The following is a 27,521-nucleotide window of genomic DNA, read 5'->3' on the forward strand; positions in this document are numbered from 1 at the left end:
TCATTGGAACATATAGGGATGAATGGAGCTACACATCATACTGCAACCAGCCAGCAGAGATTTACATCTTACGTCTCATCAGTCTTAAAGGCACGGATGTCCAGTTTGTAAGCACATTAAGCCACACAAGTGGATCTTATAGGAAAGAAACATGGACACTTATTATTGCATGTATGTATTTATTCATTTATTCGTTTCATATCTAAGATAACTTCAAAACACAGCTCAGAGCTAAATTTACTATTCCTACTCAGTTTAAACAGTGCCTTCAAAAACATAAACTACATACATATACTTATAAATAGAACAGGTCACAAACATGTATGTCTAAAGAATGATACAGAATACAAAAACCTTTACAAAACAAGACTGCACAAGACTTGCAGAAGTTCAATCAGCATTTTAATGGACTGTTTAGTGCACAGAAACAGTGAGTTTTTCATTTCTTTCTCACTGCCGGAAACCTGAGAGTTTGTAGAGTAGCGAGGATCGCCTGGGGGGAGGGAGAAAAACAGAACAGAAATAAGCTACTGGTGTCATACTGGTATATGGCTTATGTTTAATATAGTATAGAAACACTATTTCCATGCACAAGAAGCACATTTCAGTGCTGCATTATCAGGAAAATGAAAGTTGTAATATTATCCTCCAGAACACAAAATAGACATATGTAAATTAGTGGTGTTCAAACTTTTAAAAAAATTATTACAACAATATTCTGTAATGAATTATGATTAATCACAAGTTAATATGCTAGCTAGCACATCCTTAATATCTGGGAGGGGTAACAAATAAATGTGTGGTATGCTGAATAAACTGGCTAGAAGGATCCTTTTTTTTATTTTATTATAATATTTCAGTGTAGTTTAGATCTTTAGCCTAGAACACGATGAAGCTTGAAAAGCCAGGTCTATCCCCCCTAAGACACACTGTGATCTGATCACTACAACCACATTTGGAGGTGGTCAGAGACGGATCTCGTCCATTTTTAACACAAGTGTAATGGAATGCATTTTCTGGGATTGTATTTCGTCACGCAAACGAAAATGCCTCTCAAACAATTTTAATATTATATCATATAAATATAATTATTTTTGTGGATCTTGACTTCCTCACCCTTTTTTCTTTTTCTATTTACAGGTATTAGATGAGAACAGTATTACAGAGTTTGTTCATTTGCGGTCTCATTTTCTGATAGAGACATTACGAGAATGTAAGAACCATCTACTGTTCCACCACATTGCAGGACCCCACTGTTCCTCTAAACTGATCACAGTCTTCCAGAGCAGGACAATCTTGGTGAGAAGCGAGAAGTAAATGAGAAGCGAGAAGTAAACAATAAACGTGTTGATGAGCTTTTTTACTTTTTTCAGGTAAAATCAGACCTCATCAAGTCACGCATAGGCAAGGCATGCATAGTAGTGACAAATGTAAACAGAATCCAATCAAATTATATCCAGATATGAAATACATGTTAATGGCAGGTGTAAACATGTTCTAACTGTTCTGAAAATTCCACTGCCAGATGTCTTGGTGTTGCTGGAAAGAAATGGCGCCATCTTGTGGATTATGGTTAATCTAACCCATTTAATCTAACCTGGAGGCTTAATGCCTTCCTTCCTCATCCATTATTCATTCATTTAGCCATTCGTTTCTTCTTGTAGGTGATGTTTACCTTCATCTAACTCTCCAGCTTTCTCCAAACTCTTTCACGTTCTTCGCCTGTTCACCACCTGGCTTCATCATGTCATTCCTTTTGCTGCCATCAAAGTTCCCGCAGAGCCCTCCAACCTTTCTCTTATATGTGTCTGGCAGCACGATTTCTACATAAAACAGTAAAGAAACATGAGGCTTGACTTTAGAAGAAGAAGAAGAAGCTGTACAATAGGAAATACATAGTTTTATCAGCCATATCAATATTTAACTTGTATGATATTTTGGCCTCATTTCAATCACCTGCTTTGCCTTTGCCATTGAACTCTACCGAGAGGCCAAAGTCTGTCTTGAGGTAAACACGAGAAGACCGTTCCACAATCTTCAGTCCTGTGGCAGGGAAGACAGGAGCATTGGCTTGCACTCCATCCACCTGTAATAAGAAGAAATACATGTACGGATCTTCTTGCTTTTAGTGTGTTGTAAGAGCTGTTGTGATCCTTGCAAAGGCTTCTAAAGAGAATTTAGGAGCTTCATATAGAATCATCCATGATGGTAAAACATGAGTCCTATGTGAGGCAGTTTCTGTAAGCCCTTTCAGTGGTTCTCAGTCTCAATTCTAGACAAATCCCATTGTGTTTTTCAAAGTTGTTAAAACATTTGATAGGACTAAAGTAAATAAAGCGACGGTATCATGGTAATATTGCATAATGCAGTATTTAAAAATGATGATGGTATCTCAAAATAAGGACATGATGTGTCAAATTTCTGTTCTGAGTCTCTCAAATACATGACCACTGTACATGGTGTGCACCGTGTTTTGAGAGCCACAGGGTGGGGGCGCTGTGGGTGCTCACTGATTAGTGATGTCCTGCTCTGAAAACAGGTGGGCAAAAATCCAAGCCCACTATAGCTGCAAGGTTATTGGTGTTCCTGAGACCATTTACTGGACTGTGTGCTCTCAGATATAAGGTTTTATCCTCCAAACGTGTGTGATTTGAGCCTCAGTTAGCTGTAACATGATCTGTCCTGCTCTGTGAAGTCCCTCCACTGAAGTGTTGTTGTGACAGTCAAAAACTCATCATATTTTGTGACAAGAATAATATCAGATTTCGAATCGCTTAGTAACCTTATTAGCTTTTTTATGCAGTTCTTACCATCACTGTCCTGCCTTGTCTGAACTCCACTGTGCGGTTGTACACTCGGATTCTGAGAGCACGGAGACGGCCATTGTTATGATGCTCTTCACTGCTGTGATCGTGCTCTTCACTGCTATGATGTCTGCCCCATTCTGCTCCATCCAAATCTTCATCATCATCATCATCATCATCATCATCATGGTCTTGATCAGCCAACTCTTCATCATATTGGTCTTGATCTTGATCCTCCAACTCCTCATCATCATTGTTTTCTTGTTCTCTGCTTGTTTTCTGGTTAATGCCCACAATGTAGACCTCTGGGATATTTGCGGGCAGGTTAGAGTTCTGGACAAGGGCGTAAGAATACTTGCCTCTGAAATTGTGCTTCATGTTGTCAAACGTGCTGTACTTGTTGTCAATGGAGCACTCACTGAAATCTGAGACACAGAAGAGAACACAGTTAGAAGATATGCATTGTGTGTTCCTAGGAGTTGATTTCATTTAGCTAAGCATTTTCTGCTTTCACTGTGTTTCTACATCATGTTATTTAAAAATGGCAGTTCAGGGGAACTGTGGAGGTCACTGTGGAAGACCAAGAAAACTCTCAGAAGGAACAGCTTGTATGCTGGTGAGACAGTCCAATCAAAAACCCCATATGACTGCCAAGAATCTGCATGTAAGTTCAGTTTGGGAAATAAGTGCTGGAAGCTGGTGAACTAGCCACAGTCAAAGGTATGTTTGGAGAAGATAAAAATTCATTTCATGAAAAGAGCACCTTGCCCAACTGTGAAGCATGTGGGTGTGCAATAGAGCGGAGAGTGGGGGGTGGGGAAGGGGGGGTGGGGAAGGGGCGGTGGGTTGTAGTGAGGGAAGAATGGATTCCACAGAATGGCAGCAAATCCTGGATGCAAATGTCAAACCATCTGTGTAAAGATACTGGCTTCAGGCTTTAACAGTTTAATGCATACCTAAAAAACCACCATGGACTACCTTAAAAGACACAAACCAAAGCTAATGGACACAGTCCCCTGACCTAATCATAAATAAATATTAATAATATATATATTAAATATATATAAATATATTATATATATAAATAAATATTAATATATATATATATAGTTTTTCCCTTATATAGATATATACATATATAGCGTATATCCCCTCAACGAAGTAGTTTCCAGCATGTTCCTGTGATATTTTTACCTGCAGACTTGCAGCTGTATTCTCCCTGCTCACTCATCAGGCACACCTCATCACCTCGGCACTCCTGATCCCTGCATTTCAGCTCTCCTTCACCATTTTTTTCTTTACACGTACACTTCTGAGAGCAGTGAGCGCTGTACCATGTCTCACCAAACTGAAGACAGCATAGCAAATCATAGAGTGGATATTAATGAACTGCCTGGTTTAGGAAATGTGAAAATTGAGAATAAAAAAAAACTATTATAATATTATAAATAAATCTATTATAGTATTATAATAATAAATAAAAAAAAGTAATACCAATAACAATATCTGTACCAAAATCTGATATAAGACGAGAGTCAAACTCTCATTACTAACTAAGCGACCTGTTGAGTATTACTCACATAATGGTTATTGCCATTGTCGTCTTGACAACCACACTCCCGGACGGGCACACAGGCACGCTGTTTGAGAATAAAACCATCGTCACACACACATCCCTGCACACAGGCCTCGTCTTCTTTGCAGTTTGGTGGTCCGTGCAGTTGTTGGCAAGTTGGCTGACAGGTGGGCATGCAGTCAGTATAATGGCTATTGGTGGGGCAAGAGGATGCTAGAGACACGGAGAGAGAGGGGGACTGGTGAGTAGGTGAAATGAAGACAGGACAACATTTGCACTTGCGCTTACAGTACACATCACTCCAAATCTTTACATATATATATATTAATATTAATATAAAGGATATACCTTTAAAGTGCCGGTCAATAACTGCTTTAATAGCTACCGAGTGTTGCTGCCGCAAAGGCTTTTAAAGGTGCACTAGGATGTAATTTTTCCCTGGTATAGGTGATTAATGAGAGCTCGACACATGCAATTGTCATACTGTGAACCCCATACACTGTCGTTCCTCCTTTTTAAAAGAAAACCCAGCATAACCATAATAGAGCTGGGAAACGGGCCAATAGCAAAACCCCAAAACAGTTATATAACAGTCTTGCCAGCCCACTAGCGAAAGCCAGAGTCAAACCTGGTAAAATGTAAAACGTGACAGCAACTTCAGTAGAATATGTTGTTGCTCTGCTAATTATGGGTACACAGGTTGCTACACAAACCAGGCCTTGAGACCACGGCATTTCCTGTGCCAGTGTCCACAGAAGGAGAGCTCAAAGTCGGCAGGCGACAGGGCAAAAGTAAGGGGGAGTAAACGGTATAGGCTAAGAGCTAACGCTTGTCAATGCTCGTACCTGTTTTCGACAACCTGCTAGACTTTCTTGCAAATGTCTGCTCCCTCAAAATAACTAAACTACCTCAATAGACTACCAAACTGGAGATAAACACACATCAGAAGGGAAAGTGCCAGCTTCTTTTTTTAATATGAACATTTCTATCTTAATTTATTATTATTATTATTTGGATGAATTAACTCAATTTGGCTCCTTATGATACTGTTTATCACGCTAAATTTGTGTACACTAATGGTTGGTCTCAATTTAAATGATCATCCAACCTTACTCAGCAGGGATCACTATGTCTGGCATCACAAACTGCCCCTTTAGTGGGACATTTTGGTTACTATCGTCTATGTTATAGTAAATGATGGTTAAACATACTTGGCTGAGTTGTAGTTGTTGTTGTGGTGGTTGTGGTTGTAGTTGTGGTTGCGGTGGTAGTTGTTGTTGGTTCAGCAGTTGTTGGTGTTGGGGTGTTTGGTGCCACTGTTGTCTGAGGCTTAGCTGTAGTAGGGACAGGCCCTGCTGTAGTCGAGACAGGGCCAGCTGTAGTTGGGACAGGGCCAGCTGTAGTCGGGACAGGGCCAGCTGTTGTCAGGACAGGACCAGCGGTAGTCGGAACAGGACCAGGTGTAGTCGGAACAGAACCAGCTGTAGTCAGGACAGGCTTAGTAGTAGTTGGCACAGGCTTAGTAGTAGTCAGGACGGGCCCAGCTGTAGTTGTGACGGCACCAGCTGTAGTTGGGACGGGGCCAGCTGTTGTCGAGACAGGACCAGCTGTTGTCGAGACAGGACCAGCTGTAGTCGGGACAGGCTTAGTAGTAGTTTGCACAGGCTTAGTAGTAGTCGGGACGGGCCCAGCTGTAGTTGTGACGGCACCAGCTGTAGTTGGAACAGGACCAGGTGTAGTCGGAACAGAACCAGCTGTAGTCAGGACAGGCTTAGAAGTAGTTGGCACAGGCTTAGTAGTAGTCGGGACGGGCCCAGCTGTAGTTGTGACGGCACCAGCTGTAGTTGGGACGGGGCCAGCTGTTGTCGAGACAGGACCAGCTGTAGTCGGGACAGGCTTAGTAGTAGTTGGCACAGGCTTAGTAGTAGTCGGGACGGGCCCAGCTGTAGTTGTGACGGCACCGGTTGTAGTTGGGACAGGGCCAGCTGTTGTCGAGACAGGACCAGCTGTAGTCGGGACAGGCTTAGTAGTAGTTGGCACAGGCTTAGTAGTAGTCGGGACGGGCCCAGCTGTAGTTGTGACGGCACCAGCTGTAGTTGTGACGGCACCAGCTGTAGTTGGAACAGGACCAGCTGTAGTCAGGACAGGCTTAGTAGTAGTTGGCAAAGGCTTAGTAGTAGTTAGGACTGGGCCAGCTGTAGTTGGGATGGGCCCAGCCGTCGTTGGGATGGGATCAGCTGTAGTCGGAACAGGACCAGCTGTTGTCAGGACAGGACCAGCTGTTGTCAGAACAGGACCAGCTGTTGTCGGAACAGGACCAGCTGTTGTCTGGACAGGCCCAGTCGTTGTTGGGACAGGCCCAGTTGTAGTCGCGACGGGCCCATCTGTAGTTGGGACCGGCCCATCTGTAGTTGGGACTGGCCCATCTGTAGTTGGAACAGACCCAGCCGTCGTTGGGATATGCTCAGCTGTAGTTGGTACAAGCTCAGGTGTAGATTGGCATTCAACCATGGTGGTTTCGGTTGTGGGCTGTGGAGTTGTAGTGGTGCTGGTTGGGGTGCTGTCTGCTGTTGACTCCTCAGGTGTAGGCAAAGTGGTCAGATGGTTTGTTAAATCTAAAAAAAAAGTGCATTAATATTATATTAAATGTATTTGTTAATTCTGAATATTTAGGTATTACTATCACAGAAACTAGGCATGTTATTGTTTTATAAAAGACGAATAAATATAGTAATAGTAAAAAGTGTGAAAAGTGCCTCCATACAAATATATTGGTAGTTGGTGCACAGATTTGACACAATTTTCTTTTCAGTGCAAAAATACCTTCGCAAGGTCCCCTGTGTAGAGAGATGTCGTCCACAGCCACGTCAGACCATGCATTGGCACCTCTGCGTCCTTCAAAGATGATCTAACAATATTTGCAGATTAATTACAAGATTGTATTCAGGACTTTTGCATTAAATTATTTGATATTTACCACAGTTTTATTTTTTCACTTTCTCCCTTGATTGCACAGAAATGCTTGTTTGTGCCCTTTCACTGACCTTGAAGTTGTCCTGGGGTGTGATGTCCACTAGAGCATGGTGCCAGATGTCCCCTTGGTTTTCTCTCATTGTCCAGATCTCCCGGGCCAGGTTGCCATGCAGCAGGTAGGCGGTCAGGCCCATGGTCCAGCTGGAACCGTACATGTGGTACCAGAACTGCAGGCACTGCGGCCGCTGGTCAGAGCATTCTTCACTGAGGAGACGAGCTGTATCGCCATGAGAGGCACTGTCACCCTCAATGTAGATGTAGTGACCACCTGGAGATGGAGAGGAGGATGAGGAAAGGTTTAAGCATTGAGCAATGATTGGGAGTAACTGTATATAAAATGCCTATAAAATGCAATGTATGGCCTGAAATATGCAATATATGCTTAGTTAGTTTGTTTACATAAGCAGTAAATGGGGATACTGACTTCCTGTTGTGTGGTCAAAGGAGGGCCCAGTCTTTGGTGTAGGGGTGGAGCCACTGTGTCTCGTCCAGTCAAAAACATCAGTGGCTAACTGATTCCAAGTGCAGAGGTTGTTGTCAAAATTGCAGTCGATTTTGCACACTGTCAAAAATTTCAATCATAAACAATAAAGATAATTAATACAACTATTATACAGACAACAAGAAGCCAAAACCAGATGCTAACGCTTATCTGTTATGAAAATGGAAGAATTTTAAAAATAATATGTTAGTTAACTGGTAAACTCTGTACCTGGGTGGTAGTTGTTGGAGCCTCCTGGCTGAGGAAGAGTTGTGGAATGTACGCTGGGAGGAAGGGCTGTCTGAGTGCTGGTCTGAACTGTAGTGGATGGTGGTGTTGAATGGTTAATATTAACAATAGCAGTAATTTAAAGCACTTTTTTACAAAACTTTACAATGTGACACAATAGAACAGGTGGATAAAAATAATACAATTTTGGCGAATAAAAAAGGAAGATACAAAATCCTATGAAAATAAAGCTCAGTGAAAAAATAAGGCTGAGTATGACACATGGCTTACCTCCAGCAGAGGGAGCTGGAGTGATTGGGCTTGTTGAGAGCAATCCAGTTGTGGTTTGTAGGCTGACTGTGGTGGTTTGGGTTGTGGGATGTGGAGCTGTTGTCCTGCTGCTGGTTGTGGTGTCTACAGTTGGCCTCTCAGGATTCGGAGAACCAGGCACATGGCTTATTAAATCTACATACCAAAAAAAAAGTAAGGAAAATCACAATAATAATAATAATAATAATAATAATAATAAAGTAACTGTAATATAACTATGATTAATAGTTGTCTGTTATTATTAATTAATAGAACTGTTTTAACCAAAACACTATACAGTAAAAGTAAAGTGTAAATAATATAAATTATGCATTAATTTTTAATCTTTCTATTGTAGTCATCTCTACACAGACAGAAATGAGGTAGTGAATGTGTATCTATCATCAAAATCTGCTTTTGTTGTGCAGGTCTTTCTTTTGACCCTTAACCTTGAATTCTGACATGGTTTGTCATTAGTGCAAAAATACCTGCACAAGTTCCTCTGTGTAGAGAGATGTCATCCACAGCCACATCAGACCAAGCATTGTGACCTCTGCGTCCTTCAAAGAGGATCTAAGGACACAACAGCATTTGTAGATTTAGTAGAAAACCCCAAAAACTTCAAAAGACACATAAAGCAGCACTAAAGCAACTTAACTGCTGTGCCCTTCAACTGACCTTGAAGTTGTCCTGAGGTGTGATGTCCACTAGAGCATGGTGCCAGGTGTTTCCTTGATCTTCTCTTAGTCTCCAGACCTCCCGAGCCTGGTTGCCATGCAGCAGGTAGACGGTCAGGCCCATGGTCCAGCTGGAACCGTACATGTGGTACCAGAACTGCAGGCACTGCGGCTGCTGGTCAGAGCATTCTTCACTGAGGAGACGAGCTGTATCGCCATGGGAGGCGCTGTCACCCTCAATGTAGATGTAGTGACCACCTGGAGATGGAGAGGAGGATGAGGAAAGGTGAAAATGGTATATGTTATACTGTTGGTTTGTACTGAGCATTGAGTAATGATTTGGAGTAACTGGGCTATAAAATGCAATGTATGGCCTGAAATATGCAATATATGCTCAGTTAGATTGTTTACATAAGCAGTAAATGAGGATACTGACTTCCTGTTGTGTGATCAAAGGAGGGCCCAGTCTTTGGTGTAGTGGTGGAGCCACTGTGTCTCGTCCAGTCAAAAACATCAGTGGCTAACTGATTCCAAGTGCAGAGGTTGTTGTCAAAGTTGCAGTCGATTTTGCACACTGTCAAATATTTCAATCATAAACAATAAAGATAATTAATACAACTATTATACAGACAACAAGAAGCCAAGACCAGATGCTAAAGCTCATCTGTTATGAAAATGGAAGAATTTTAAAAATAATATGTTAGTTAACTGGTAAACTCTGTACCTGGGTGGTAGTTGTTGGAGCCTCCTGGCTGAGGAAGAGTTGTGGAATGTACGCTGGGAGGAAGGGCTGTCTGAGTGCTGGTCTGAACTGTAGTGGATGGTGGTGTTGAATGGTTAATATTAACAATAGCAGTAATTTAAAGCACTTTTTTACAAAACTTTACAATGTGACACAATAGAACAGGTGGATAAAAATAATACAATTTTGGCGAATAAAAAAGGAAGATACAAAATCCTATGAAAATAAAGCTCAGTGAAAAAATAAGGCTGAGTATGACACATGGCTTACCTCCAGCAGAGGGAGCTGGAGTGATTGGGCTTGTTGAGAGCAATCCAGTTGTGGTTTGTAGGCTGACTGTGGTGGTTTGGGTTGTGGGATGTGGAGCTGTTGTCCTGCTGCTGGTTGTGGTGTCTACAGTTGGCCTCTCAGGATTCGGAGAACCAGGCACACGGCTTATTAAATCTACATACCAAAAAAAAAGTAAGGAAAATCACAATAATAATAATAATAATAATAAAGTAACTATAATATAACTATGATTAATAGTTGTCTGTTATTATTAATTAATAGAACTGTTTTAACCAAAACACTATACAGTAAAAGTAAAGTGTAAATAATATAAATTATGCATTAATTTTTAATCTTTCTATTGTAGTCATCTCTACACAGACAGAAATGAGGTAGTGAATGTGTATCTATCATCAAAATCTGCTTTTGTTGTGCAGGTCTTTCTTTTGACCCTTAACCTTGAATTCTGACATGGTTTGTCATTAGTGCAAAAATACCTGCACAAGTTCCTCTGTGTAGAGAGATGTCATCCACAGCCACATCAGACCAAGCATTGTGACCTCTGCGTCCTTCAAAGAGGATCTAAGGACACAACAGCATTTGTAGATTTAGTAGAAAACCCCAAAAACTTCAAAAGACACATAAAGCAGCACTAAAGCAACTTAACTGCTGTGCCCTTCAACTGACCTTGAAGTTGTCCTGAGGTGTGATGTCCACTAGAGCATGGTGCCAGGTGTTTCCTTGATCTTCTCTTAGTCTCCAGACCTCCCGAGCCTGGTTGCCATGCAGCAGGTAGACGGTCAGGCCCATGGTCCAGCTGGAACCGTACATGTGGTACCAGAACTGCAGGCACTGCGGCTGCTGGTCAGAGCATTCTTCACTGAGGAGACGAGCTGTATCGCCATGGGAGGCGCTGTCACCCTCAATGTAGATGTAGTGACCACCTGGAGATGGAGAGGAGGATGAGGAAAGGTGAAAATGGTATATGTTATACTGTTGGTTTGTACTGAGCATTGAGTAATGATTTGGAGTAACTGGGCTATAAAATGCAATGTATGGCCTGAAATATGCAATATATGCTCAGTTAGATTGTTTACATAAGAAGTAAATGAGGATACTCACTTCCTGTTGTGTGATCAAAGGAGGGCCCAGTCTTTGGTGTAGTGGTGGAGCCACTGTGTCTCGTCCAGTCAAAAACATCAGTGGCTAACTGATTCCAAGTGCAGAGGTTGTTGTCAAAGTTGCAGTCGATTTTGCACACTGTCAAATATTTCAATCATAAACAATAAAGATAATTAATACAACTATTATACAGACAACAAGAAGCCAAGACCAGATGCTAAAGCTCATCTGTTATGAAAATGGAAGAATTTTAAAAATAATATGTTAGTTAACTGGTAAACTCTGTACCTGGGTGGTAGTTGTTGGAGCCTCCTGGCTGAGGAAGAGTTGTGGAATGTACGCTGGGAGGAAGGGCTGTCTGAGTGCTGGTCTGAACTGTAGTGGATGGTGGTGTTGAATGGTTAATATTAACAATAGCAGTAATTTAAAGCACTTTTTTACAAAACTTTACAATGTGACACAATAGAACAGGTGGATAAAAATAATACAATTTTGGCGAATAAAAAAGGAAGATACAAAATCCTATGAAAATAAAGCTCAGTGAAAAAATAAGGCTGAGTATGACACATGGCTTACCTCCAGCAGAGGGAGCTGGAGTGATTGGGCTTGTTGAGAGCAATCCAGTTGTGGTTTGTAGGCTGACTGTGGTGGTTTGGGTTGTGGGATGTGGAGCTGTTGTCCTGCTGCTGGTTGTGGTGTCTACAGTTGGCCTCTCAGGATTCGGAGAACCAGGCACATGGCTTATTAAATCTACATACCAAAAAAAAAGTAAGGAAAATCACAATAATAATAATAATAATAATAATAATAATAATAATAAAGTAACTGTAATATAACTATGATTAATAGTTGTCTGTTATTATTAATTAATAGAACTGTTTTAACCAAAACACTATACAGTAAAAGTAAAGTGTAAATAATATAAATTATGCATTAATTTTTAATCTTTCTATTGTAGTCATCTCTACACAGACAGAAATGAGGTAGTGAATGTGTATCTATCATCAAAATCTGCTTTTGTTGTGCAGGTCTTTCTTTTGACCCTTAACCTTGAATTCTGACATGGTTTGTCATTAGTGCAAAAATACCTGCACAAGTTCCTCTGTGTAGAGAGATGTCATCCACAGCCACATCAGACCAAGCATTGTGACCTCTGCGTCCTTCAAAGAGGATCTAAGGACACAACAGCATTTGTAGATTTAGTAGAAAACCCCAAAAACTTCAAAAGACACATAAAGCAGCACTAAAGCAACTTAACTGCTGTGCCCTTCAACTGACCTTGAAGTTGTCCTGAGGTGTGATGTCCACTAGAGCATGGTGCCAGGTGTTTCCTTGATCTTCTCTTAGTCTCCAGACCTCCCGAGCCTGGTTGCCATGCAGCAGGTAGACGGTCAGGCCCATGGTCCAGCTGGAACCGTACATGTGGTACCAGAACTGCAGGCACTGCGGCTGCTGGTCAGAGCATTCTTCACTGAGGAGACGAGCTGTATCGCCATGGGAGGCGCTGTCACCCTCAATGTAGATGTAGTGACCACCTGGAGATGGAGAGGAGGATGAGGAAAGGTGAAAATGGTATATGTTATACTGTTGGTTTGTACTGAGCATTGAGTAATGATTTGGAGTAACTGGGCTATAAAATGCAATGTATGGCCTGAAATATGCAATATATGCTCAGTTAGATTGTTTACATAAGCAGTAAATGGGGATACTGACTTCCTGTTGTGTGATCAAAGGAGGGCCCAGTCTTTGGTGTAGGGGTGGAGCCGCTGTGTCTCGTCCAGTCAAAAACATCAGTGGCTAACTGATTCCAAGTGCAGAGGTTGTTGTCAAAGTTGCAGTCGATTTTGCACACTGTCAAATATTTCAATCATAAACAATAAAGATAATTAATACAACTATTATACAGACAACAAGAAGCCAAGACCAGATGCTAAAGCTCATCTGTTATGAAAATGGAAGAATTTTAAAAATAATATGTTAGTTAACTGGTAAACTCTGTACCTGGGTGGTAGTTGTTGGAGCCTCCTGGCTGAGGAAGAGTTGTGGAATGTATGCTGGGAGGAGGTGTCGTCTGAGTGCTGGCCAGAGCTGTAGAATGATCATGTGCAGTATTTAGTAAAAAAGAGTAATAAGAAGCAATCTTTTTTGTAAATTGATTGTACTTTTATATATTTATTTTTGTAAATATTAAATATTCATTTTACATTTCCAAGATGAGACCAAATTCTGGAAAAGGCAAATATGCACTGTGGTTCTCTCTGGTTTTACCTGATGTTATAAAGGAAATGTCTCCATTGGTTGCTGAAGGTGTTGGAGGCTCTTGGTTCGAACTACTGCCTCCACATTTTCCATATATTACTGTAATATCATCAAGTGCCACGTCAGACCGAATGTCCGAACCCCTAATGCCTTCCACAATAATCTGCAACAGTTAATGTAAATGTGTTAACCAACATTCGAATTCTCACAAGAAGAAAAACATCAAAACTAGGCCAATGTTTAAGCAAAACTCAAATGACAGACAAAACCCTTATATAGACACTGATCAGCCATACCAATAGCACTACCAGCTTAATAATACGTAGGTTCCCCTTGTGCCACCACAACAGATCTGACCATTCAAGGCATGGATTCCACAAGACCTCTGAAGATGTCCTGTGGTATCTGGCACCAAGACGTTAGCAGCAGAACCTTTAGGTTCTGTAAGTTGGGAGGTGGGGTCTTCATGTATCATATTAATTAGTCTTAGGTACCCCATGACCCTGTTGCTGTTTTGCTGGTTGTCCTTTTTGGAAGCACTTTTGGTAGTTACTGACCACTGCATAGCAGAAAACCCCACAAGACCTGTCTGATGTTTTATCCTCATTACTTACCTGGTATGGTCCCTGTACATCGATCTCTACCTGGGCTAGGTGCCAGGAGTTGCCCTGGTTATTGGCCCTGGACCAGATTTTGGTGGCTTGACTGCCCTCTAACTTGTAGACATTAAGTGCCATTGCAATTGCAGAGCCGTACATGTGATACCAGAAGGTCAGGCACTGGGTGCCTACAGTATTGCACGTTGGACTCATTAACCGGGCAGAGTCACCATAGTGGACTCCGTCTCCTTCTATATACATGTAAAAGCCACCTGAAGAGTTGCAGACAAGAAGAAAACAACTGTTTAAAACAACTGACCAAATCAACAGATTTTTTAATATATATTTATAGATATTAAATATACATAAATACCCCATTCATTTGAAACACAATTATGTTTAGACCAAAGCATGTTCCACTTACTTCCAGTAGTGTGGTCATTGGTTGGGCCGGTGAAGTCAGTAGGTGTCGTCCCAGACCACCTTGTCCAGTCAAAGCTGTCCTGTATTAACTGCTCCCATCCGCATTCATTTTGGTCAAAACTGCAGCTCCATGAACAACCTGTGTGGTTCAGTTAAAGTCTGTTAGTTTGGGAGTTTAAGTTCACATCAATGGGAAACAGATGACAAACGAGGTACATGGCTTACTTTCACCAGAAGAAGTTGGGGTGGCGAGGAATGTTGGCGTTGGAGTATCTGGGGCTAGTGATGGTGGCTTGGTTGGAATATTGGCTGTAGATGAATAAGGGTGCAGAGATTTATTAAATTAAACTTTACACTTTTTTGCAGTGTTAAGGTTCAGTGGTAGGCCCATGCAAACTTATGAATCCTTTCCAAAGACTATGGCAATAACTACTTTTGGATGTATGGCATTTAGCTGATTAACTTCTCTTTAGGTCTCTTATTGGTGTACCGAATTGTAGTCACCCAGACCAGGAATCAAATCCCAGTCTTCCACATTGTATAGTAGCTCACTGGCAAGTTGGCAGTGGTGTTATCCATTGCAGAACACCAACCACCTGTTTAGGCATAGCAGGAACTGACTTTTACACCTTCCTTCCGTCATGGTGTTATCCACTAAGCTATCAGTGACCTTTATACCAGCATTGTGAGTGAGACCCTGGGACATGGGTATTAAGCCAACCAGCTTGGGGGGGGGACTTTATATTGGGACTTCATATGATGGAGTCTGGAAAACGGGCCAATCCTGTGTTCAAAATAGGTAGCCATTTCTGAAAGATCCCTGTCTAATCAAGCCAAAATAGTGCAACTCTGCTAACAGTCTTCACTTACCACACACAGTATCCTTCCACCAGTCACTCAGGAACACCTCGGCCACCTCGCATGCCGCCACGTAATTCTGCAGAGAAGTGCACAGCTGGGACTGGTCCCCTCCTGAGGTGCAGTGGTCATACACGCAACTGTTCACAAAGATCTGAGGGGGCACGAACCAGTGGCAGGCCTTGAAAACATCCCCAAACAGCTTGCTGCACTCCTTGAACCCCTCGCTGTCCAGCTCGGGCGAACATGCTGGTTCTTGTGAAGAGCCATCACTACAGCTGAATCAAGAGAGAGGTGTTAAATGGTATGTTTATACCTGCTACACCCATCCTGTTTTAGCCTGATCTTCTAAATCTTGAACTTAACTGATTAGCCTGGCCTTTATTGTACTGGCATACACTTATAGACTACAACTCATTTTTTTCTATTGTATTAATTATCCTATAATAGTCCTTCATCAGACATTACTGGATGTTCTAAATGGTCCGCCATCCAATTCAATAATACTAAGTCAGCACTGGTCGTATGGTGGTCCCTTTCAATGAGCAGATGGGCTACAGTCAGTAAATGCATTCCTACAAAAGTGCATCTACATAGCAGGTGTACCTGATAAAATTACCAAAGAGTATAGCTACAACATAGATGGCAACTACAAATGGCAAGTTAATCTAATTTGCAGTATAATTTGCTGCTTACGTCCAGTCATTGTCATGAGTATTCCAGCTGCTGGCGAAATCATGTGGATACGGCACTACATTCCCATCAGGTGTCAAGAAGTCATCAAACTGGCTTCCAGAGTAGGTTCCACAGAGTCCACACATTCTGCCCTTGTGTCTCTCATCTACTTGGACAAACAGTCGGTCGTTGAACAGTAGGCGCAGACCGAAGTTTGTGTCCACTCGCACATACGAACCCACCTGGGACACGTTGACTGAGGTACTGTGTGAATACGGAAGAGTGACTCGACCTCCATTTACCTTCAGGAAAAAAGACCACCAGACCAAGTTAGTGCTAAAATTCAAACTCTGTATATTTGATCACTTTGACAGTCAATATTTATACGCTACTGCATTAATAAAGTAAATTAATCTTGAATCTTTTTGTTGTTTATTCAGGCACTGATATTATTGATCGTTTGCAATCTACTAACAGCTACTTTGGAAGAAAAAAAAGAAAATGAGGTTAAAAAGGCTAAAAGTGAATTCTAGACTGACTGGAGAAAGGCCAACCGGGGAAGAGGGAAAGACTGGGGGAAGCGTTGCTGTTTGGTGTCTGCAACGGAGTAGCGTAGATGATACTAGGCTAAAAGCTAATCCAACTAACTGACTAAAATCTTTTTAGCTTGCTCTTCGGCGCAACATGCCAAGAGGACAGATACACTATCTGGTAAGACTGTCACTAATGATTACAAAATAAATAACTGCAATGTTCTTGTTACAGTGCTAAGCTAGGTCTAGCTAGGCTAGGGTAGGCTATGCAGCTTCTTTGAGCTGTTGTGGTGACATAAGCAGCCAATAAAATCAGAGTTTATAATTTTTTGCACAAGCCCACCATAAAAGAAAAATCAGAGTATGTCATTCGGAAGTAATATAACAGGGTTGTAAATAGGCATGTGAAACCACAGCATTAAATCCTCAATAAATGTATTCTATGACACCTTAAAGAACTTTGACTGAACTTTACTTTTCAAACCTACTGTACTTTTGACGAACAAATAAAGGTTACTCAACTTTTAGCCACAGTGTAAAACTTGTACTACCTAATACTGTTGCAGGACCTTACCTAATATTTGCTAATTACACACATGGACATTCCTTACAACAAATAACTATGGTTAGTAATCCTTTTAAGTTGATCTGTGACACTATAGAAACTCGCTATCTCGGAATGTTACGGTCAGCTCAATGCAGAAAGCTCACATTGAGCCATACCCAAGTTGTTTAATCAGTGGTTTGAGTGCTTGCACACCTCAACAATGGCATATAGCTGGTGACACTTCCTTTTTAAATATAGAGGTGTATTTTATCAGTCAACCATCGCTCAAGCGCTCAGGTAGACCTTGTAACTCCTCTGAAAACAAAGACACAACCCAAGAATATCAGGCCATGCACATTAGAGTGTTAGCTGATCTTATCTGGAACACTGTGAGGCATTATGGATACCCTGAATGTTTGAACCGGGAACCCCTCCACCTCTCCCTCAGGCATACATCACTCTGTGTGTTCTTCATAAGTCATAATCAGTGCCAGTAATCACTACTGAGAGCTCCCATAGAAACGCTTTGTTGCTTTGCTTTGGTATTTACTGCTGTAAGTGTAATTCACTCATCTTGTAGCTGCTAGCAAAATTCAAAAAGTTTGTTTTCTTTTCCAATATTATGTAATTTTGTATCTTTATATTTCTAAATGTAAATCTTTCATGTTTTATTATTGATATAATCACCATACCAATTTAGCCAAGGTATGACAAACTCAAATATATATAAAAAATGATACAGTCACTGTTAACACAATAACACCCCCAATCCGCAACACTTTAACACATTAACCTTTTTACACCACAAAATAATCATCTTGCCAAGATTGGCCCCAACTTCCTCTCGTAGGTCCCTCTCTTTAAAGTGCCTAGTGGCATATAAGCGGTTTTATTTAGAGACGTAAACACAGTGTCACTACTGTTGAGCTCAGAGAGTAGATTATACTTTATTTATGCTGAAATACGGATTAAGTCTCACAACTAACTCTCAATCTCTTACCCCTCCCTCATCTCTCTCTCACACACACACACAGCTGCTCCTTTCTTAGCTCTTAGCTTAATTCAACCCAATGCCTGATCATCCATTTATCTATACTACACATTTATTGGTCTGCTGCCCAATAATGTAAGGATGTGCTAGCTAACATTTCAACTTGTTTACTCATAATTAATAAAAAAGCACTACTTACATAAACCAACTTGTTCTTCCTGATGGCAAGGTGAAGCCCTACTACATCCAGAGCCACAGAGTTCAGAGTCGAGGAGTTCCCCTGTCCTTCATTCCGAGCCGATACTGTGAACGGGGCTGCGCTGGCCGTACACGTTTTAGCAATGGTGTAGTTGCAGGTGCCCCTGAAGGAGTAGGCCTTGCCATCAAAGGTGATGTAGTGGGGATCTCCGTAGATGGTGCAGGTGACTGGGCTTGAGGGGAAACATCCCAGGACCTCGTCCTTCTCTTTGCAGACCTCATGTGCCAGGCAGGAAGTGGCCGAGCACTGGTAATTGCCTTGGCCTGCACATAAACACAGCCTCTCACACTCTCTCTCCATGAATGTTTGGCCTTTCTGAAAGTGAAGATGAAAACATTATAAGAATACAGAAACATCCCAAAAAGAGTTGTCCATAAGTTGGTCTGTTTTTATGGTAAAAACATGTCTGAAAGTGAATAGGTTTATTTCGAGCCAATTTCACACATGCATTTTCACCCAGAAATTTAACAGTAATTGAATAGTAAGGGGGCAAGTCTGTATTCTAGCTAGAGTGCGAATCCCAGGCTAGTTGACACAGCAGTTTAGCTACATGACTTTGGGCCTGTGACCTTGTGCGTTACTCAAGAAGTAACCAGGATGATTTTATTTGATCATTGATTTTATTTAATCATTGATCATTGAGTTTATTACTTGTGTTACTTGAGTTATATTATCCTTGCAGCTTCTGTATAAAACTAAAGAAGAAGTAAACCATGCACACCAAAATATATCTCCAAAATGCAAACTTTACAGGAGAAGGAAAAAAACCTTAACAATTATAACATTTTATTTCAAGTCGGTTTGAAGCATTTCTATTTTTCTTTCAGCCAATTTTCCTCCCCAGTTTAAGCCTATTACTCAACTCACTTGGTAGTACTCTGCCCAGCACTGACACTGTGAGCATTACAAAGCATGAGACAGTAAGGCCAATTGTGCTCTGGCTGCTGATGCTAGGCAGCATGACCCAGGATTCGAACCAGTGATCATAGTCATACTGGCAGTGCTTTAGTCTGCTGGGCCACTCGGATCTCATCACTTTGGACCATTTCTATTGGTCTAATCATTTCATATAAAGAACATCCCAGATTTAAATGATGTCAAAAGTTGAAAAACAGTGAAGAGATCATCATTGCTAATTAAAAAAAAAACACCAGTCCTTATAAGCTCCAAAAATGTTAAATCTTTTAAATATGACCTAATCCAAACAGTTCATGCTCCTAAACAGACGTGCAAAAGACCAATGCTTCACATGATCTTTCATCTTTGCCAGCATCATAGGAGCTATTAAGGGCATATTAAGGGCACAATGTGCAGTGGCATCTCATCACTGAGGCTCGCTGTAAAAAGGACATATTATTCAGTCATGGACACTTCTTTGGTTTGTGTCCATGGTTTCTAAGTTTTTAAGCTTTTTATTTCCTCCCGCCCTCCTGTGGCCACATTCGGCTATTTCTTTCAAAATTTCCTCAAACATGGAATATGTAATGCAATATGCAATACGTACCTTAATTGTGCCTAATTTGAACAGAGACTGAATATTTATGAGGTCTGCTATCTTGCTATCCTGTCACTAATAATCCTCCTTCACTGCTGGCATCTATTTTCCCTTCTCCTTAGCACATTTGTAAGAAATGTCAAGTTGGATTGACACAAAAGTTGCATGAATTCCGATCCAGCTGTTCAGACTGAGTCAAATTGGTGCAGATCGGATATGTATCGGATTTAATACCACATACGAGATTTGGTTGCCAAAATCGGAACTGAAAATATCAGATTCAGTGTGTTTTTGCTGTTCACACTGCCACACAGATAACATATCTGTGTTCCATGTGACAAAAAGGTTATGGGCCTCATTCTTATGATGGCAGCTTGAATCACACACTATATATACCAAGAGTCCTTCTACATACCCCAGTCCTAAACAACTCATCTATATGACACATTTGACAGGGGTGTATATTTTTTCCGGTCTTTCAAGATGCTTTTACATCATTGTTCCATTTGTTCCCTTTCATCCCTGTACTTTCCATGGTACGTTGGCCCATCATTTTCATCCATTTCTCCATATTTACCTGGTAGTGCTGTCCATCAACCCAGCACCCACAGTTCTCTGCAGGTACACACGTTCCTCCGCTCAGCAGGAAGCCATCATCACACTCACACCTCTCCTCACAGCTCCCACAGCTCTCTTGGACGTCCAGCCTGGAGCAAGTTGCAGGGCACTCGCTGGAGCAGGCGTTAAAGTGACTGTTCACCCCACAAGCCAGAGCTAGAAGAAGACAAGCAGTGTTAAGGGTCTTGTTCCTTGACTAGCAACTAGGTCTGTTTAATGAGTGACCAGAATGCGGAACTTACTATTTGGCACACTAGGATAATTAGACTTGTCTGTGTGGCACGGTGAAAGTGACTCACTCTTGCCAAACTGATGTAGGACATGGGCCATGGACATTCTGATTAAGAAATGATAATACTTAAGTATCCTCAATAAACTTTTAATAATACTAATCTTATCATATGGCACTGTTACCATTTACAGATATCAAGTGCTGTGGCAGCTTTAAAGGCTTCATTTACCAAACAGAAGAAGAGTACAAAGTTAAAAATGATATCCAGGAGATCTACCAGTCTGAAGGACCTTGCACCAAGTTTCCCAGCCTTTTAAAGAGACTGATTTGTTGAGCCAGGCATGTCTGATTAGCAATGGAATTAGACCTGATCTCTTTAGGGCAATAGGTCAACTAGGAACACAGAGATATACATCTGCCTAATTCAAAAGTCAGAAACCCTGCTTTTATTCCATTTCCAGCCAAACCTGACATTAAGTCAAGTAATTCATTTTGCAGAGGTGTTGTCTAAGAAGTTTGCACAGGGAGAAAAGGGCAAAGAAAGGGCCAGAAAACACTTTTCCAAAACATGAGGTCAAAATTTCATTAAAAGATCTAGAGAAAATGAGAGACCTGGTAGACCACTAAGACTGCCTCCTTCAACTAAACCATACTTCAAACTAGGGATCAGGGCTGGTCCAGGCATATTTTAATAGATCGGGTGTTTTAATCCAAATCTAGTTCTGGGCCTGTATTTTAACCACAGTGTTTAGAGTGCCAACTGGTGTTCTCAAGGCACCATTAACAAACATTGTTCCCAATCTGCAGCAGTAAGGATGTTCTTAGAACGTAAATATGACTTTAAAATAGAGGCTAACGCTAATGCTAATACAGACACACGCTACAGAAATCCAAATCACAGCACTATCACCTACAACAAACCAGTTATTTCATATTAGTAGACCAAAAACAACAAATATCAGTCCAGAGTGTTTATGAGAAATTAAACACAGCTCCTACTGAGAAAAGAAAATTTCTGTCCATAGCAAACAAAAAAGCTGCTGGTGTGACTGTCCCCAATGGGGTGACAGTCCCAGAGTCCAGACCTCAACATCATTGAATGTTGGATTACTTGGATCATGAGAATCAGAAAATAAAAGTTTAATCTGTTGGCAGGATGATGCTCAATAAATCTGTTTTTTATTTTTTTTTTTTTTTACTTAAAAGGATATTAAATAATATTCTATTATTTACAAGAAAAAATATGTCAGTTTGATCTGAGAGACTTACGACAGTAGGACTCATTCCTCCAGCCAGCCACAGAGATCCCAGCTTCACTGCAGGTCTTAGCAAAGGCCTGCAGGACATCACAGAATGTCTCGAGATCCCCTCGCTTGGAACACATCTCAAACACACAATTTTTGAAGAAGTCCAGTGCACCCAGAGTCGCAGAGCACTCAGAGAAGGGTCCGTAGTGGGACAGCAGGATACCGCAATAAGCCTCACTGGCATATTCCAGCTTCTCAGCCTCGGAACACATGCTGGGAATCATGGTCTCCTCACATGGAGGGTCTGCACTTTTCCAGCTGTACCCTAAGGACTGGGAGTCTTCAGCTGGAGCTCCGTCCAGCATCTTGTTGTCATCATCCATCGCGTGATTGAAGTTTCCACACATGCCGCATAATTTGCCCGAGAACTGGCCGGGTACAGTTACCTGAAGAACGCCGGATGTGGCGTACGAGATGGACAGATTATAGTGTGTCTGAAGTTCCACGACTGGTCCCTGGACATTGATCTTTACTGTGCTTCCAAGCAGACTCTGAGGGAGAGTCTTCCAAATTCCATTAATCTGAAAAAGGTGATACGTGTAAACTGACATTGGGCATTTTGGGTCTACATCAATCAGCCATAATATTAAAACAGTAAATAATATTCTGGTCACTATGGCACCTGTGACACACTGGGATATATTAGGCTGCAAGTGAGCAGTCAGTTCTTGAAGTTGATGTGTTGGAAGCGGATAAAATGGGCAAATGGAAGGTTCTGAGCGACTCTGACAAGGGCCAAATTGAGATAGACAGGCTAGACGACTGAAACACAACATCTCCAAAATGGCAGCACTACCAGTGGTTACTTCCTGACAAATCAGCGTCATGGGTGCCCAAGGCAAATTGATGCGATGCACGGAGGCCCCATCTTACAATGTGCAGGATGTGCTGCTTGGTCTGCAGCTACGTATTAGCGCCAGATACCACAAAACACCTTCATATATTATAGCTGATCTGTAAATATTGAAGTACACCAATCCTCTATGATCTTTGGTAAGTGCCAACTTATTGAAGGCTTTATTGAAGGTGTAAGTGTATGTCAAGATCTTTTCAATAAATTGGTTCCATTCTTTTTAAGGTACAAGACCTCTTGAGAAAAAGCAGGAAGTATTCTGCAGGGCTGGAGCAAATCATTATAACTGCTGCGCTCACTAAGTACCGTAAGACCACAGAAGCAGTGGTGATATACTGTGTAAAAGTCAGTATAAAGTATAAAGTTATTGAACTCACCATGATCCTTCTTCTATCTCTTCTTAGCAGAGTCACTCTTAAACCCTGCAGGTTCACATTCACCTGCTGGATGGAGGTAACAGTCGAATTGCTTCTCTGCTCCTTCTGCACCTCCACTGCAAAGTCTGGTAGCGAACTGATCCCGTCACAGACTTTTGTCAGGATGTATGTGCAAGGACCCATGAAACGAAAGTTGACCCCATCAAAGGTGGTGTATCGGAGGTCGCTAGCAACTCTGCAGGTGCCGGATACGGACGAATCAGTGGACCTTCCAGTCTGTCGGCAGGTTTGGCCGTCTCCACAGGTGATTTGGGTGCATGTAAGCTGAGCGTCAATGCATGTGCATTGAGTAGATTCATCTGTCTGAAACTGGGTGCCAGACTGGCATTGCGGGCCTGTGGACAAGGTGGTGAGATCAGCGTTTTTGCCACTTATAGAGAACATTAGGTTTCTAGTCTGTCTTAGAAGTTAGAGAGCTGGGTTATCAGGTTATTGTTCATAGGGTTGTGGATTCCATAACCAGGTTTGCTTAGCTGCAGAGCCCGTGAGCAAGGCCCATAACCCTCTACAGCCAGGGCCAGAGCACAGGTTCAGGCATCCAACAGCACCCCTGAGGGTTAGGGGCCTTGCTCAAGGGCCTAAATATCAAACCTACAACCCTGTGAGCAATAACCCACCACTCTAACCACTGAGCCACCATGGCCGCCATGGTTTCCCAAAAGTGTAGACTAACTCACCACACTGTCCCCGCCGAACACCAATCATATCAAAGATAATGTCCTTCTCTGCCCCTTTCCCTTGTAAGAGCTCAAAAACAATCTGTTGGCAAGAATGAGAGGGAGGGGGGTAGCAATAAAATGCATTCTGTGACTGTCAGCAAATAGTATACTGCAATACAGCTTTATAAAAACCAACAAAATACACTTAACATTGATGAAAAGGTATGAAGTGTCACTTGCTATACCTGCACACCAGTCAGCTGCGAGTAGCTCAGTGGAAGGAACACCTGTCTCCAGACGTGGCTCTCAGCAGTCAGAGAACTCCAGATTTCTGTTTGCAGAACATCATCACTGAGCAGGACTCGCAGTTCTGAGCTTTTCTGGCCTGGTTTATAGTACCAAAACTCTAGACATGAGTCTTCAGACGAATACAGAATCCTGCTCTGTAGCCAAGCCACACCTGATGCACTCACAGGATCCCTTGAGATGTAGACTTTTCCTGGAATGGGCAGGACAAAGCAGAAGAATAGGAAAATGAAGAAGTCCATATTCAACCCTGTTTAGCACCATTTGAACATGCCAGCCACTTTTATATTGAGACCAAAAACTAGTGGGAATAAAGTCTCATTATATTAGTTAAGGTCGTTTTGTGCTTCTTTACCCTAGATATGATGATGTGAAGCGCTGACAGATAAAAATAAAGCTTTCTGTGTCTCATTCTTTGAAGATTTTCTGGAGCTGATTTAAATCTACCCACTGTGATTGTCCCCCTGTGGTGAAGGACATTCACTGCTTGACAATACTCTTAAAAACAGCAAGTCCTTAAGTGAAGTCTTTATTAATCCACTTATGAGGGACATTTTCATTTTGCTTCCTAACTATGCCCAGTTGGGGATCAGCACAACATCCTTGCTTGGGCTAGTAAGGGGGAAAGGTCCTTTCCCAAGGGCACAACCAGGAGCCCCTTTTTAGTTATCTTCTTGCTCAGGATGTTTTGCCAGACTGGGAATTATAACCTCATAACCTGCCAACTTTAGAGGAGCATGATAAAAAAATGTCCTTCAGGAGAACACAGGACTATTAAAGATTATTTTATTACATTGGGTGGGGATAGGCTGCAGATGTCCTGGTCGATCACTGTGATATTGTGTTCCATGGTCTTATCTGTGGGGTATGGCAGCTAGTAGCTATGGTGATGGTTTAAGTTATGCCATCCATAAATATGGATGGCCCATTTATGTATAAAATCCTGCAAAGTGTCTTGCAGCGCCACAGTATAAAAATAAGGACGGATCAATTTTACCAGGTCCAGTTTGGCTTCTGGTTAGACCCTCTGCAGTCCAGTCACAGAATGGAGACATGGCATCATCAAAATCACACCATGTGAAGTAATCTGGACCCAGAAACAAAATAAAAGCAAGCTAAGAGAGGGTGGGAACAAGACAGGCAAGCAAACAACAGGCTAGCATCAACAGAGAGTGTAGTTTTGGTCAAAAATACAATTCGATTAGGACAGTAACAACCCCCTCCCTACACACACACACATTTTTGTCTCAGGTCACTGTTGCAGGAAATTGTTAGCTTCACTCTGAGCACTTCAAATAGAGTGGCCCCGAGAGTGTGATACCAGGCTTGGACGTCTCTTCCCTCTTATCTTTGCTAGGCCACATTTCTCCATGGATCCACTTAATATGTATGCAGATACTACACACTTCCGGCACATTTGCTTATTTTCCCCTCTACTATCAAAACATGCTGCACTGGTTAGTTTTCATATGCCTCTTGATGGGGATATTCCAGAGAGCAAAAAATATAAATAGTATATAAATATTGCTTGTATAAAGAATGCAATTACAGGAAGAATTCTTACCTGCATTTGACCTCCAGGCAGGCAGCGTAACTGGAGGGTAGCTGTGGATATGGAGCAAAATGAAGGAAAAGGGTCTACCATCATAACATCAACTGAATATTTAACAATACATACATGCATTTTGTTCACACTATTGGTCCAGCTGACAGTTTTAAATGGAGCAAAATGACGAAACAACTAAACACAAAGGTTATATAAAGGTTCAAATGACATGTTCATGGGAAAATAAGTGCATATCCTCTGCAGGAAACAAACGTAATCTCTTAAAAATAAAGATGTTCTTTGCGCAATGCCAGAGAAAAACCATTTTTGTATAAGAGATGTGAGCATGAACACATTTCAAACTGAAGAAGAACCTTTGCGTCCACCTCTTTAAACCTTTATAAGGTTCTTCATATGTACATCTCTTTTACAAAAATATTTCTCTATGGAACCAAATATTGTTCTTGCAAAAATAGTATGGCATTGCTCAAAGAACCCTTTGTAGCACCTTTATTTTTAAGTCTATATATGGCATTTTCTGTACATTTTAGAGAGTAAATGTCTATTTACTGAACTTAACACACAATGATCCTGGAAAAGGATTCTTTAAAGCATAAAAATAGTGGAACCCTTTTTTGTGGCATATATTAAAAGAACCATCTCACAGACAACCAAACAAATGGTTCATTTAGTTGTCATGGTTCTTTATAGATCCACTAGCTTTGTTTTCTTTTTACATTTTGACATATTTTAAATCTGGCAGATGTTCTTTACATTGTGTCAACCTGTAATGATGAATGGCCCAATAGCAATGCTCCAAACTTGCCTTGGAATAAAATATTTTAACATTGATTTTTACCGAAAGTTAAGAAAGTTTACTTTTTTTTTTTTGACCTAATGTGAATCGAGCAGTTACTTTTTATGTTGTTTCAGAATTTTATGACGAATGGACCAATAAAAATGCTCTTACATTTTCAATACTGTGTATCTATAACAACGTACCTTGTATAAGCTTCTGTGTTTAAGACACATAGCCAGGCCACTGCTATGAGCAGCCTCAGCTGTGTGTGTCTTCCCATTGTAGATTATATCCCTTTTCAGACGCTGATTGCTTCTACCTTGCTTCTCCCTCTATCTCGCTGTAGACTGGGAGCTAGCGTGTTGGGCCAGGGTGTTTTAAAGCTTGCTGAAAGTCCTGGCAATTGTGGGTGGAGTGTGCTGAAGGTGAGACCTAAGAAGTCGGGAGGTTCTTGAAGGTGATGTCAGGAGACTGTCCTGATAGCGCTGATTGGCCCACACTTACGGTAAAGGGGGTGATCCGTCTGGTAATTGTCAGCCAAAAGCCTTATCTGTTTGTTTTGTGCATGTGTTGCAATTAGGGTCATGTCTGCACTGGTGAAAGGACAGTTTATGACATCTGTCATTACTATCATGCTGTCATGTCCTTATCAGACTGTTGCCTACATTCAAACACCCAGATTGATTTACAGGGGTTTACATTCACTGTGTTTGCGGCTCATAAAGATTCTTTGAGCTGACAAATTCCCCGGTGCGGAGTTTGTCTTCATGCAGCACAAGTGCGGCTGTTTCTAAGAATATCCAAACAAAGTCCTTAAAACTTATCCATCCAAGAAAAGGACATGCTCCAAATACTTGGCCCGTGACGACAAAGACTCATTTAC

At 41.5% G+C, this 27,521-nt stretch overlaps 1 protein-coding gene across 1 annotated transcript; it reads right to left on the minus strand.

Annotated features, from left to right (window-relative positions):
- Nucleotides 1–159: 159 nt before the first annotated feature.
- Nucleotides 160–27,434, minus strand: LOC140545885 (uncharacterized). The gene is made up of 41 exons (XM_072668916.1): nucleotides 26,842–27,434; nucleotides 25,858–25,898; nucleotides 25,291–25,380; nucleotides 24,233–24,486; nucleotides 24,006–24,087; nucleotides 23,269–23,663; nucleotides 22,001–22,559; nucleotides 20,459–20,655; nucleotides 18,327–18,701; nucleotides 16,078–16,358; nucleotides 15,394–15,659; nucleotides 14,749–14,832; nucleotides 14,525–14,662; nucleotides 14,116–14,372; nucleotides 13,511–13,664; nucleotides 13,244–13,330; nucleotides 12,956–13,093; nucleotides 12,521–12,777; nucleotides 12,331–12,415; nucleotides 11,819–11,992; nucleotides 11,531–11,617; nucleotides 11,243–11,380; nucleotides 10,808–11,064; nucleotides 10,618–10,702; nucleotides 10,121–10,294; nucleotides 9,833–9,919; nucleotides 9,545–9,682; nucleotides 9,110–9,366; nucleotides 8,920–9,004; nucleotides 8,414–8,587; nucleotides 8,126–8,212; nucleotides 7,838–7,975; nucleotides 7,425–7,681; nucleotides 7,204–7,288; nucleotides 5,592–6,995; nucleotides 4,385–4,593; nucleotides 3,999–4,152; nucleotides 2,811–3,229; nucleotides 1,957–2,086; nucleotides 1,676–1,823; nucleotides 160–493 (listed from the first exon to the last, which is right to left on the minus strand). Exons 1-40 carry the CDS (start codon nucleotides 26,916–26,918, stop codon nucleotides 1,678–1,680), a joined length of 8,502 nt encoding a protein of 2,833 aa, XP_072525017.1. The 5' UTR covers nucleotides 26,919–27,434; the 3' UTR covers nucleotides 160–493; nucleotides 1,676–1,677.
- Nucleotides 27,435–27,521: the final 87 nt, after the last annotated feature.

This window comes from Salminus brasiliensis, chromosome 23 (assembly GCF_030463535.1).
Source record: "Salminus brasiliensis chromosome 23, fSalBra1.hap2, whole genome shotgun sequence".
Lineage (NCBI taxonomy): Eukaryota > Metazoa > Chordata > Actinopteri > Characiformes > Bryconidae > Salminus > Salminus brasiliensis.